Source organism: Natator depressus, chromosome 13 (genome assembly GCF_965152275.1).
Source record: "Natator depressus isolate rNatDep1 chromosome 13, rNatDep2.hap1, whole genome shotgun sequence".
In the NCBI taxonomy this organism is placed as follows: Eukaryota; Metazoa; Chordata; order Testudines; family Cheloniidae; genus Natator; species Natator depressus.
The window spans coordinates 39569469-39583535 of NC_134246.1; the positions used below are offsets into that span (position 1 = coordinate 39569469).

At 43.3% G+C, this 14067-nt stretch overlaps 1 protein-coding gene and 1 gene segment (V, D, J or C); one reads left to right on the forward strand and one right to left on the reverse strand.

Moving 5' to 3' along the window:
- Nucleotides 1-4984: 4984 nt before the first annotated feature.
- LOC141997157 (immunoglobulin heavy variable 3-7-like) lies at nucleotides 4985-11734 on the reverse strand. The segment is given in 2 exon segments: nucleotides 4985-5400; nucleotides 11722-11734. Coding segments are annotated over 2 exon segments (429 nt in total).
- Nucleotides 11735-11758: 24 nt separating this feature from the next.
- Nucleotides 11759-13844, forward strand: LOC141997159 (olfactory receptor 6M1-like). Its single transcript, XM_074969441.1, has 2 exons — nucleotides 11759-12094; nucleotides 13227-13844. The coding sequence occupies exons 1-2, from the start codon at nucleotides 11759-11761 to the stop codon at nucleotides 13842-13844; spliced, it is 954 nt and encodes a 317-aa protein (XP_074825542.1).
- The last annotated feature ends 223 nt before the right edge of the window (nucleotides 13845-14067 follow it).

Here is a 14067-nt window from a genome sequence, read left to right on the forward strand (position 1 = left end):
CGGACCGGACACCTGCTGATAAAGAGCAAAGAATTATTGAGTCCTTTAGCTGCCCTACATTTCCCCCCACCCTGCCAGACACCCACCCTTAGTCTGCCTTGTCTATTCAAGGTGAGATTTTCAATGCCAACCAGCACATACGGCTGTCCAATTCCCATTCAGATAAATGGGAACTGTGGGGCCAACCCCCCTAGGTAGCTTTGAAAATCTAAGCTAGGCACTTCAGGAACAGTGACTACATCTCGCTTTGTACAGGGCCTAGCACAAGAGACCCAGTCTCATCGGGCTCTTTGAAATCTTACTGCTCTAATATCAACTGTAAGGTCAAAGTTAATACTAATTCCACTACTATTACTTTTGTTAATACTCTTTTTATGTCTCCAAGGGGATTTGAATGCCAATTCCCACTAATTTTAATGGGAATGGAGTGTTCCAATCCTTTAGGCAGCTTTGAAAGCCTGACTCTAAACGACTTAGATGCCTTTGCTCATTCTTACCTGATAACACTGCTGCTAAGAAGAGGAAGCTTAGCAACGGGGTCATGGTTGCTTGGATAAAAGAGCGTCTGAGGAGAAAAGGAAGCAAATTCCTTTTGCTGGTGACAGTTCCCACTGAGGCTTTAAAGAGGAAATGGCCCTACCTCATTTGCATATGGGTAATGCTGTAACCTTAAAAGTCACAAAGCGTGACTGGGTGGAGTTTGTCTGAGGCACTCTGGAAAGCACTAGATTAGACGTGACGTAGCAACATTTTCTGGGCAGGGACTGTATTGTTTCACTTTTGTCCTGCACAAAGAGATCTTTGGGGCAGTGCTGCAAATATAAAGGACTCTCCTCCTTTGGCAGATGGGTGCAGCTGAGGCACAGAGGTTCGTCTAAGGCCACACACGGTATCTGTCAGACTCGAGCTTGGTAAATGAACCCGTATCCCCCCGCTCTCAGACCAGTGCATAAACTGCAACCTTGAACTCTTAAAGCAGAAAAGTGTCCAGAATTATCATACTTAATGGCAACTGAAAATCTGTAAGGGCTAGTAAGCCTCTTGCTTCAGAGTTTAAGCCAATCTCTAATTATTAGACACCACGATGAGATCTACTTAGTGACAGATTATACCACATATGCCTGCTGAGTGGTTCTTATGCCATCCTCTAAAACATCCGAGGCTGACCCCATGTAGGTACTGCATATTCCTGGTGAATAACTAACAACGTCCATAGGAAGAGGTATAGTAGATTTCACCGAGGAAATGTTAGCATAATTCACATAGACGGAATATGTGGCTTTGTCCCACAAAATTAATTTGAATTGTGGTAGCATATAGGGGCCAAATAGAAAGTGGGACCCCCTGTATCTAGGCACTAATACATATATATTCCCTATCCCAAAGAGTTTATGATGTAAATAGACAAGGGATGGGAGGGAAAACAGAAGTTCAGTGGCTTACGAATACATCGTGGGGGTCAACACCAAGGAGGGAGAAGAACTATTAAGGCTAAAGGATAAATTTGGCACAAAGAACAAATGGAGACAAACTGACCACGAACGCATTTCGGCAGGAAATAAAGATTCTAACCTTTGAAGGGGTGAGTGTCTAGCCCAGCCTCCCACTAGAAATAGTGGGACCAAAATAACTAAGTAGTTTTAAGATGGAGCTTGGTGAATTTATGAGCTGGGTTATGTGCCGGGGTTGTTTGGGAGAGAAGGAACTGGACTAAATGACCCAGGAGGTCCCTTCCTGTCATGCGTTCCGGTGAGTTTCCCAAGATCACCAGCCCATTCACGGCAGAAACAAGAATAGACGCCAATTCTCCTGTCCCCTAGTCACTTTTATCAGTAAATGTTGATTTCACTGTACACACACAGACCAAAAAAAATTCCATTGATAATAGCTGAAATTTACAGATAGGCAAAGAAAATGCTGCTTGTGAACTTAGTTTGATTTAAGAATATTTACACCGTATATTTTGACATGATGTTGACCATTTGTGTTTAACACTTTAACTTTTTGACTCTCAATATCTACCAGTATTTAATGTGTCCAATCCCCCAACTGTGAACATTTAGATAAAAATAAAAAGAAATCTTAAAAATAAATATTAATATCTGAAATCAGAGCAAAATAAAAATTGAACTCTGCCAAGCCAACTCATATTCCCGAACCCTATTCACTGGATCAATTTTATGAACGGTAAGAGACTGCTGATGCTTCAGGCTAAGTACATTCATGGGGAGAAAATATCAGGAACTAAAGAGATCTTTTAATGTTCTGGATAAAGATATAAGAACCAATGACTGGAATTTAAAGCCAGACATTCCAAGTAGAAATCCAAATTTTTGACAGGAAGGATGATTAACTTTTGCAACAAGCAAATGGCAGACTCTCCATCTCTCAAGGTCTTCAGATCAAGAGAGGATGCCTTTCTGGAAGATACTTTAGCCAAACACAAATTACTGGGCTCAATCCAGAGGCAACTGGATGAAATTCTTTGGTCCGGGTTATGGAGATCAGACTGGATGAACTAATGGATCCTTCTGGCCTGAAAAATCTATGAACATAATGGATCTGAGTCAAGGACCAATGAAGTCAATAGAGAGACTCCCATTGACTCAGCGTTCCTTGGGCCGGGCTTACAGCTGAATAATAGAAGCTCCTGCTTCTAGTCCTGAGGATGCTGCTGTGGATTGAGTGACATTCGCCTCTGGGTTATTGTACTAGCCTGCGATGCAGTGGGCAGCACAATAATACGTTGCACTGTCATCCGCCTGCAAGTTCCTCATTTCCAAGTGAACCATGTTGTTGGTGTTATCCCTCGTGATACTGAACCGCGGCCGAAGAGACTGCGGCACGTTCGTTGATACCCCATTTGTGCTGACCTCTCCGATCCAGGTCAGTCCAATCTCATGGGCTTGCCAGACCCATTGCATCCAATATTTGGTGAAATTGAAGCCAGAAAACTTGCAAGGCAGCTTCAGGGACTCTCCCGGCCTTTTAACTTCTGCAATTGGTTGAATCAGGGACACTTGGCTCTGGACAACTAAAGGTATAAAGATATGTTTTGTAGGTAGTCAGATACTGCAGAAGCAATGATATTAGCAAGATAGATATTTTAGAAGATTTCAGAGAGAGACTGCAGAAGGATGAATGGATTGATAACTTGTTCATGTGAATATGTGGCTAGAAAAAAGCCAGAAAAAAAGTTTCCTTAAAGAAAATCTAGTAAGGGTCGATCTACACAGCATCTTGGAGTGAGCTTCCCAACCCAGTTCTACAGACTAGGACTAGCCAGGTTCACACTCGTGCTGTAAAAATAGCTATATAAACAGCACTTTGTAGGTGCAGCTTGGGCCGGAGCTGAGTCTTTGAAGCCCATTCCTCCACAGACTGTTTGTCAATCTGGGCTGAAAGACTTACTCCAAAATGCTGTGTAGACGTACCTTTGAGACCTTAGTGGCGCTCAAGGCGCTGTCACCACTTGGGTGTTGTAGTTCATAAATCATTTATATCATTCAAATCATTTGCCAGGAAGAGACTTTTCTCTAGGTTCCAGACAACTCTACCTACCCGCAGAGCAGCTCAGCAGTATGGAGAGACAAATGAAGGTACACATGGTGGTGTATATGAACAACAGCAAAATATTTGGCAGAGGGAGAAGGCAATAGAAATGGGTAGCCTTCTTCAGAAAGAAATTGTTCCAGACAGTCTTTAATAGAGAAAAAGGAACTCACATTTGCATTAGGATGACTACAAAATAACTCAGTCAGCCCTATCCCCATGAAATTCTGCTCGGTTCATCATATGCTCTAACTCAACCACAAGTTACGGGTTTGCCATGGGAATCGCTGGGTGAGGTTCTCTGGCCTGTGCTGACTTTTCAGCTTGGAAAAGAGATGACTAAGGGGGGATTTGATAAAGGTCTCTAAAATCATGACTGCTGTGGAGAAAGTAAATAAGGAAGTGTTATTTATTCCTTCTCATAACACAAGAACTAGGGGTCACCCAATTAATTAAATTAATAAGCAGCAGGTTTAAAACTAACAAAAGGCAATATTTCTTCACACAACCGCTCAGTCAACCCGTGGAGCTCTGCCAGAGGACGTTGTGAAGGCCAAGACTATAAGAGGGTTCAAAAAAGAACTAGATAAGTTTATGGAGGACAGGTCCATCAATGGCTATTAGCCTGGATGAACAGGAACGGTGTCCCTGTCCTCTGTTTGCCAGAGCTGGGAATGGGTGACAGGGGATGGATCATTTGATGATTCCCTGTTCTCTTCATTCCCTCTAGGGCACCTGGCACTGGCCACTGTTGGATGACAGGATACTGGGCTAGGTGGACCTTTGGTCTGATCCAGAATGGCTGTTCTTATGTTCTTCTGCTATGCAGAAAGTCAGACTAGATTATTTTAATGGTCCCTTCTAGCTTTGAAATATAGAAATCTCAGAATTCAGTTTTCAACTGTCCAGGTTGGCTTCAGAGGGTGGCATTTTCAAAGTGCTGGAAGGGATTTAGACACTCAGTATGCAAAGTTAGGCATTTCCCACCCTTAGGCTCCTCTGGAAATTAAAGCTCAAGTTTCCAGGGCTTTATTTCTGGACTAAGTCAAGGGCTGCTGACTTCTCCTCCCTTCCAGAAAGCGAAGAGGCAAGGCACCACCGTGAGAATTGACATAGCCCTCCTGGCATCTTTCACAGCCTTCCTATAGCTCCCAATCCCCCATGGGCTCTCCAAATGTTTCCCACAAATATTTCTATCTTTTCGTCCTCAATAATTCCTGCCTCACTGCTGCCAGATGTGGAATAGCCATCACATTTTTCCTTCTCAGCCCTCTGCTGCCATCATATGGGCACTTCACCTGGTCAGAGATTTTTTTAGAAAAAGGCATCTACCTCTGTGACGTTTAAAAATGAGTTGAACTTATTTTTCCCTTTCCAGTGAAAACAGGATTTGTTCTCTGCTCAGTGACTTCTTTTTCCTGCCACAATCCTATCAAAAACCTCTCAGCTTCTTCAGTATTTCTGCTCCACCTCCCTTCCCTTTGCCAAACACATGCTTGATGTGCTCTTGCAAGGACAATAACCTGTTTTTCCTCACTGTGTGTCTGGAACAGTAATACACGGCAGTGTCTTCAGGTTTCAGGCTGTCCGTCTGAAAGAACACAAGGCTGTTGGCATTGTCCCTGGAGATGGTGAACCTCCCAAGAATAGCCGGGGAGTGGTAGGCTTGGCTGCCATCACTGGTAACTGTGGACACCCACTCCAGTCCCTTCGCAGGAGCCTGGTGGACCCAATTCATCCAGTAGCTGCTGAAGGTGAACCCAGAGGCTTGGCAGGTGAGGCGGAGAGAGTCTCCGGGCTTCTTCACAACCCCTCCAGACTCTGCTAGTTGTACGTCTGCCTTGACCCCTGTAAAGAGAGAATTATGGTGGTTAATATTATTTTAAAAAAGTAGCCAAGTTATTCATTTCTGGGGACTGGGCATGTCAAATTTCCAGAGAGTTGGGTGCCCATATCCCATCGAAAATCAATAGGATTTTGGCATCTAACTCCCTTGGGGGTCTCTGGAAATCCTAACTTTGGCCGTAAAGTTAATTTCCAACAACACTTAAAAGACTCAGAAGCCTAAATCCCATTGGCTTTCATTGGGACTTGTGCATCTAACTCACTTAAGCACTTTTCAAACTTTTTACTCTAGCCTCCTTAAGAACCCGATATTTAAAGGTCTTTATGGGGCTAAAGATGCAGTTAGAGACCTAGTGGGGTTTCCACCAAGGTGTCTAACTCCCATTGAAATAAGTGAGGGCCAGGTGTTAGGGGCCTAGTGTGATTTTTCAAAGGTGTCTATCTGCACATTTAGGTGCCTAAATAGATTTTAAAATCTGCCTCTAAATTCACATTGGGCATCTAAATAAGCAAATGTCTTCAGAATTGCTTGAGCACAAAACGATTCTTGTGTAAATCCATAGAAGCTGGTGGAGTCAATTATACGTCTAAATGAAGATTTGGCACCTGGATGTTCAAAGTGCTGTAAGGCATTTAGGCCCCTAATTCTCACTGACTTTCAGTGGGACTTGGGTGCATAAGTCCCCTAGCCTCCTTTGGAAAAATATCAGCCCTAGGGTGTGATTTTTCAAAGCTGCATATGGTGATAATTGATCAAGCACCTCTAATTAATTTTAATGGCAATTGTGCTTCCAAATTAAGTCAAAATCTTAATTCTTGGCACCAACGTCTGAAAGTCCTTGCCAGAATGTCCTGGTTTTGCATAAACTAAACTTAAAAAAAGGAAGAAAAATGCTGACCTGAAAAGATTTCTGAAAGGGAAAACCAGAGAATAATTGAATTATATTGCAGATTTGGGATATACTCCTTTAACAGCTCAGATACACCTTTGTGGAGAATGATTTGGGTACCAGTTTTCTCAGTGAATATTCCTGTTTGCTTGCCTTTTAATAGGCTGGCTTGTTACTGGATTTGCATAGACCACTTCAATTAAGTTTCAAGCACCCTCCGAACTATAAATACAAGCCAGTAAGGACTGTCAGTGTAGGAGTAAAAAGAATCCAGTGAACACGGAAAGTAAGGGGGCGAATGGGATTCACTATCAAACTCTAGGCTTGTGGGGTGGTCAAAAACCCGTTGACTTCAGGAGCGGTCTGTCTGCTGTGGGAAGACTGCAGGGCTAGGAGAGGAAGTGGTCAATGCGAGGGGGTTTCCTCAGTGTGAATTCTGCCGCAGAACAAAAGCAGGTGTGAATTGTATCGGTGTGAAATAGAGCATCCCTATCCTCTTTTCTAGTCCTTTGCCTCCCTCTCGTGTCCATTTACAGCCAGCAGTAATGTCAATGGATATGTAAAGGTTCACACATGCTCCTTTCATATCTCTCTGCTGCAGAGAGGGGAAAAAATAGCTTAATAACAAGCTATGTACGGGGATACTGTGATTGAGCTTTGAATTCAGATGAATCCTGTCTTGGTTTGGGATCTACCCTAGGGCTTGGGAGATGGGGAATGTGTTCCCTGTTCAACCCCCAACTTTGTGACCCTGGGGCTCTGTGCCGCAGTTTCCCCATTTATAAAATGGGGATAGTAGAATTGCCCTACTTCCCAGGGGTGTTGAGAAGCTAAATGCATTAACGGCTGTGCGGTGCTCAGACACTACAGTGATGCAGGACAGATAAATATCCCAGACTGCAAAAGCCCCTTAGAACAGTAACTCTCTATAGTGTTAGGTTTCAGAGCGGTAGCCGTGTTAGTGTGTATCCGCAAAAACGACGAGGAGTCCTTGTGGCACCTTAGAGACGAACACATTTATTTGGGAATAAGCTTTTGTGAGTTAGAACCCACTTCATCAGATGCATGAAGTGAAAAATACAGGAGCAGGTATAAATACATGAAAGGATGGAGGTTGCTTTACCAAGTGTGAGGTCAGTCTAACGAGATAAATCAATTAACAGCAGGATGCCAAGGGAGGAAAAATAACTTTTGAAGTGGTAAGAGAGTGGCCCATTACAGAGAGTTGACAAGAAGGTGTGAGTAACAGTAGGGGGAAATTAGTATTGGGGAAATTAAGTTAGGTTTTGTAATGACCCAACCACTCCCAGTCTTTATTCAGGCCTAATCTGACGGTATCCAGTTTGCAAATTAATTCCAGTTCTGCAGCTTCACGTTGGAGTCTGTTTCTGAAGTTTTTTTGTTGAAGAATTGCTACTTTCAGGTCTGTTATTGAGTGACCAGCAATGCCAGCGATGCCCCTCTGCCATGTACATTGGCCAAACCGGACAGTCTGTACGCAAAAGAAAAATCTGACATCAGGAATCATAACATTCAAAACCATTCAAAAACCAGGAGGAGAACACTTCAATCTCTCTGGTCACTCAATAACAGGTGCTTTAAGGTAGTGCAGTTTGACTCCCTTACAAATCCCAACCTCTGCACTCCTCTTACTACTACTTCTAGATCTTCTCCCTTCTGGGCTCTTCCTCTGATGTCACCTACCACCACCAGGCTCCATGGTCCAGGCTCCCCACTTCCTGGCTTCTTGCCCCAGTCTCTTAGCCCAGCCAGTCCCAGTTTACTCCCTGAACCCCAGATTCTCATCAGAGGTGTTTTCCCTCCTCACCGAACACTATCCCCATTCCCCACTGGCTCCCAGTCCCAGACTCTTTGTCCAGTCAGTCCCAGATCCCCACATCTCTATAGTGATAGGAGCCATGCAGAGTAGGAAACTGAGGGACAGAGACATGTAAATGACTTATCAAGGTCACACAGCAAGTCAGGCAGAGCTGAGAAGAGAAACCAGGTATCTTGGTCTCCATTCCATTGGGTCCTACATGCTCACCAGCTGTACCTGTGGTAACTGCGTGGAGATGATAAAGGTCCCATGACAAGGCTTTGATATGCTGAGATGTTGGGCATTTTTTCCTGTTTCGGACAGAACAAATAGCTACATATGGGAAAACTTTTGCTTCTGATTTTGAGAAGCATAGAGAGAGTCAAAACCCCAGAAAGGCTCTTCCATCCCAAACACAAAATCTTTATTGTAAGTGAAGAAAGAAATGAGGCCCCTCTGTTTTTATGGGTTCTGCTGTGCCCTGAACAGCAGGCAGCCTGTGGGCGCTGATTGAGGGTCATCTTCAGGTCTATGGGGAAGGGGAAGCACTGGGCTGGGATAGCAAAAGGGCTGTGGGTCAGGAGACAGAGGCTTTGGTAGAGATGTGTGTGATGTGGGAGCCCAGGGCTGCAATGAGAGTGAGGCTGTGGGAGAGAAAAGGTGGATGAGGTCATATCTTTTATTCCACCAACTTCTGTTGGTGAGAGAGACAAGCTTTCAAGCCATAAGGACCTCTTGTTCAGCTCTCTGGAAGGGTGGTCGTGGGTCTGTAATGAGGGGCATCAGCAGAGCTGGGTTTGTGTGACGTCAGGATTTGAATAGAAGGGGGCTGCTGATCAGGACTGAGGAGCATCAGGAATTGGGGATGGTGGAGAATCCCTGAGGATTCAACAGAACTGTTTGGTTTGTGAGCCTAGGATTTGACTAGGTGGAGCCTGAGGGGTTGAAGGGTAACAGCGGAGGGGAGGCTGGAGAAAGGTGTCCAGGGCTGGAATAGGAAGGGGCTGTGGTGATGGTTCATGGCTGAGAGATGTTAACAGAGCTCTGTGTGGGGAAGCAAGCACTTGTGTCAATGGAGCAGAAAGGCATCTTCAGCCGGGGCAAACTTCACCTGTTTCAGAGACAGTTTACTCTGTGTTTCCTTGAGAGAGCCCAGACCAGACTCTGCAACCCAAATAGTTTCTGCAAGTTCATCCCAGGTGATGTTCTTAAGGTAATTAATTGTGTCCCAAGGGAAAGCAAAGCCTTGAAATAAGCAGTGAAGAAATTGTTATGTTTATAATGCAAGAAGAAACATGAAAGGTACAGAAGGAAGGGTGGGGTAGAGGTCTGGAAGTAGCGAATCAGAATTCCTAAATTTAAGTTGTGTGCTTGACTCGAGTCCATAGAAAGAATATTTAAAAAGGTAGATGTTACTATTCCACAAATGCTGGATGTATCAACATAGAACAGGGAAGTTCAGACTAGAGCTCTGTACATCTATCTTCTTCTGTTTGTACATCTCACATCCTCAACTCTATCTCTCTGTCTCCAACCCGGCTTGTCTGCCTTTCTATGCTCATGAAGAAAGTGTTTTGTATTTTCTGCAGAAGCTAATAAGTACTACTTGTTACTCATCATCAGTTATCAATCAACTTAATATACAAAGTAATGATCTAACTAAACTTCATATTGTTCTTTGTTTAAAGGTAGGTACCTTGTCCGCCTCCGGTCAACTTCAAATTTAGAATTCAAATGTTGGCTCTAGTTCAGCGCACTGATATTTTCAATGAAACCAGCTGGAAAATAGAATTTCTCAGACCTTCTTAAAGAGGAAAAATTGGTGTAATCTCTACATGGATTCACTGTGTGAGTATATCTGACCTGCTATGATTGGCTTTCAGATCTTATGATGGTGTTGCCTGCTTTTGAAATCAAAGGGGATCTATCTAGTGATTCCAATGGGAGTCTGTCCACTGATATCTACAGACCTGACATCAGATGTGTCATGAGCTATCCAAACATGGACAATTTCATACTGTGCTCTGTTGGCCTGATGTACTAATGTATCGGTCCAGCTTTCCACTCGTGTGAGCGCATTAAAATAGAGGTTGGCATTTATTTTTATCTTTTGGATAACAGTTTATTCACACACAAAAAATGTCAAACAAGTTTTTGTGAATTTGGGTCAAATATCAGAAGTCGTTTGGGACAAAAAAAAATTAAAAAATCAAACTGGTTCATTCTGATATTTCCAAAATAAGATGTTTTGACATTTTAGTTTGAAATGATGTTTCCTTTTGAAATTAAGCAAGATTTGTTTTCAGCAAATTAAAAAGTGTAAAAAGCACCCAAAAAGTGTCACAAAATGAAATCAAAAGAAGATGACAAAGAAAAATCATTTGGGGTCAAGGAAATTGTTCAACTTGAAAAGATTACTTTTTTTGTGGGAGAAACTCTCCTTGCTCCTTGAATAACAAAAACAATTTTGGTTCACCCAAAACTTTATTTAACTAAGACTTTTTTGTCTCAGCCAATGAAGTAATAAAATTCAAAATTTGTGGAGGTCTACATTGAAATCAAATTCATATGAATCTGAAAATGGAGCAACTCACTGGTGAATCAGACTTTCCATTTGATTATGTATTTTCTGCTGTTCTATTTCAAGAAGCAGTTTATTTGTAAAGTCCATTTTCTCAAAATGTTACATAATACACTTCACCACCCCAGTAAGAAAACATACATGTAATATATACATCTACATATACATATTTGAGAGAGAGAGAGAGAGAGAACCTGCTACTTAGGAGAATTTAAGAAAGAAACTTAAGAGAAACCTGAACCTGCAAATGTTAGTCAGGTGATTTTCATGTATACGCTGCTCAGCTAGTTCTGAGCACCCACACATCTTTCCTGGCCTGTTTTTTGAGTGTTCGTAACAATCCAACATGAAAATATCCCATGGGATGAAACTTCTGAACTGTATTTTTTGTTTAAAAAACTTTTTCATAGGATGTGGGAATTTGAGGAAATTCCATTTTCAAAAGAATTAAGAGTTAAGAAAGCTGGCAGTGATTAAAAAGTCAAGAGCTCAATTCCTACCTGAGAGGCAGATTTGGTAAATCATTCATTTATTTGTGTGCATGTGAGTAACTAAAAATGTGTTTGTGTGTGGTTGACGTCCACGGATTAAAGACGTCATGAGCTGAAATTGCAGCAAACGAGATTTCGGCTGGACAGGAGGAAACGCTTCCCAATGTTAAGGGTAGTTAAGCACTAGAACAAATGACCTAACAAGGCGGTGGAATCTCTGTCTTTGCAGGTTTCTATGAACAGGTTACACGAGCACCTGTCATTGATGATCTGCGTAGCACTTAGTCCCACAGCAGTGCAGGGGACTGGACTAGCTGACCTACTGAGGTCCCTGCCCCGCCTATATTTCTATGATTCTATATATTTGTGAAGGTTTTTTCCCTAGATCTTCAATCATTTTTGAGATTTAAAGCTGAGACTTACAAAGCCACATTTCAGATCCAGACAAACAGTTCCCATTAATTTTAATTTTATTTATAAAATGAATTTCCCCCTAGACATGTTATTTCAACTACCTGAAATGTTTTTCTCTAGGTCCCTCACCTTTCATATCCATCCTCCCACAGGACCTACACTGCTCATGAATCCTCTCAATCAAACTGTGGGGTCAGCGTTCATTCTGCTGGCTTTTCCGGTCACCTCAGAACTGCAGATATTCCTCTTTGTGGTCCTGCTGCTGCTTTTCCTGCTCGCCCTCGTGGGGAATATGCTCATCATTTCCGTCATGTGGTTCCAACATCGCCTGCACACTGCCATGTATTTCTTCCTCAGCAACTTGTCCTTCCTGGACATCTTGTTCACCTCGGTCATTTCCCCTACAATGCTGGTCAGCCCCCTTTCAGAGAGGAAGATCATCTCCATCACTGTTTGTCTGGCCCAAACCTTCTTCTTCTTCTTCCTGAGCACAGTGGAGTTTGTCCTACTATAGATATAGTATACTATAGATAGACCTCTATCATATCCCCCCTTAGTCTCCTCTTTTCCAAGCTGAAGAGGCTAAGACTTTTCAGCTTGGAAAAGAGGAGACTAAGGGGGGACATGATAGAGGTCTATAAAATCTTGAGTGGTGTGAGAAAGTGAATAAGGAAAAGTTATTTACTTGTTCCCATAATATAAGAACTAGGGGCCACCAAATGAAATTAATGGGGAGCAGGTTTAAAACAAATAAAAGGAAGTTCTTCTTCACTCAGTGCACAGTCAACCTGGGAAACTCCTTGTCTGAGGAGAATCATAGAATCATAGAATATCAGGGTTGGAAGGGACCCCAGAAGGTCATCTAGTCCAACCCCCTGCTCGAAGCAGGACCAATTCCCAGTTAAATCATCCCAGCCAGGGCTTTGTCAAGCCTGACCTTAAAAACCTCTAAGGAAGGAGATTCTACCACCTCCCTAGGTAACGCATTCCAGTGTTTCACCACCCTCTTAGTGAAAAAGTTTTTCCTAATATCCAATCTAAACCTCCCCCATTGCAACTTGAGACCATTACTCCTCGTTCTGTCATCTGCTACCATTGAGAACAGTCTAGAGCCATCCTCTTTGGAACCCCCTTTCAGGTAGTTGAAAGCAGCTATCAAATCCCCCCTCATTCTTCTCTTCTGCAGACTAAACAATCCCAGCTCCCTCAGCCTCTCCTCATAAGTCATGTGCTCTAGACCCCTAATCATTTTTGTTGCCCTTCGCTGGACTCTCTCCAATTTATCCACATCCTTCTTGTAGTGGGGGGCCCAAAACTGGACACAGTACTCCAGATGAGGCCTCACCAGTGTCGAATAGAGGGGAACGATCACGTCCCTCGAGGAGGTTGTGAAGGCTAGGCCTATAACGGTTTAAAAGGGATAAATTCATGGAGGTTAAGTCCATTAATGACTATTAGCCAGGATGGGTAAGGAATGGTGTCCCTAGCCTGTGTTTGTCAGAGGGTGGAGATGGATGGCAGGAGAGAAATCATTTGATACCTCTTAGGTTCACTCCCTCTGGGGCACCTGGCATTGGCCACTGTTGGCGGACAGGATACCGGGCTCAATGGACCTTTGGTCTGACCCAGTATAGCTGTTCTTACTGAAGGTGATGTCCTTCAAAAGATATGTAGCCATCTTCAAGCCCTTATGCTACACAGTCATTATGAATGGCAGGGTGTGCTCCAGGCTTCTCCTTAGCTGTTGGATGGTAGCTTCTCTATCCATGCTTGGTCCAACCATAGTGTACACCAGGCTACCTTTCTGCAGCCAAGAACTAGACCATTTATTTGGTCTTATCAACCCTCTGCGAAAAGCTGCCTGTGTCGACACCAGCTACCTCGAAATGCTAGATTTCGTTCTCTCCTCCGTTGTATCACGGAGCTCCTTAACGTTGACCATAGTGTCCTACGCCCACATCATAGCCACTATCCTCAGGATCCCCTCCGTCCAAGGGCGCAAAAAAGCCTTTTCCACTTGTGTCTCTCACCTCATCGTAGTAACCCTTGCCTACGGGAGTTCCATTTTTGTGCATGTCCGACCGCAGCACAACCAATCCTTGGCTTCTGAAAAAGGAGCTTCTCTGCTCACTGAGGTGGTGATACCCCTGTTGAACCCTTTCATCTACAGCCTCAGGAACAATAGAGTTAAGGAGGTCTTGAGAGATGCTGTAGTGAGGCTTATGGGTTGCTCAAAGAAGGTCAGTCCTTGAAACTATTCATTTTAAAAAGAGATAAAATGGTATATAAAGTCCAGGTAGGTCTGAATTAAATTGCCCTGTTTTTAAGCATGACCCAGGCCCTTGCAGGAAAAGCTACAAAGGAATTTAGGGGCTAGATAACACGAGATTTAGGCACCTAAGTCCAATATTTAGGCCCCAAAGAGCTGCTCAAAACCTCTACTCCACTGCCATCTAAACCTGGACTCACCTGAAT

Bases quoted from the DNA above. Each gene is read 5' to 3' on its own strand.
- LOC141997159 (XM_074969441.1), top strand. From the start codon at position 11,759: ATGAATCCTCTCAATCAAACTGTGGGGTCAGCGTTCATTCTGCTGGCT. The intron at 12,095-13,226 runs GTCCTACTATAG...GACCCAGTATAG, and splicing joins TCCTGAGCACAGTGGAGTTT to CTGTTCTTACTGAAGGTGAT.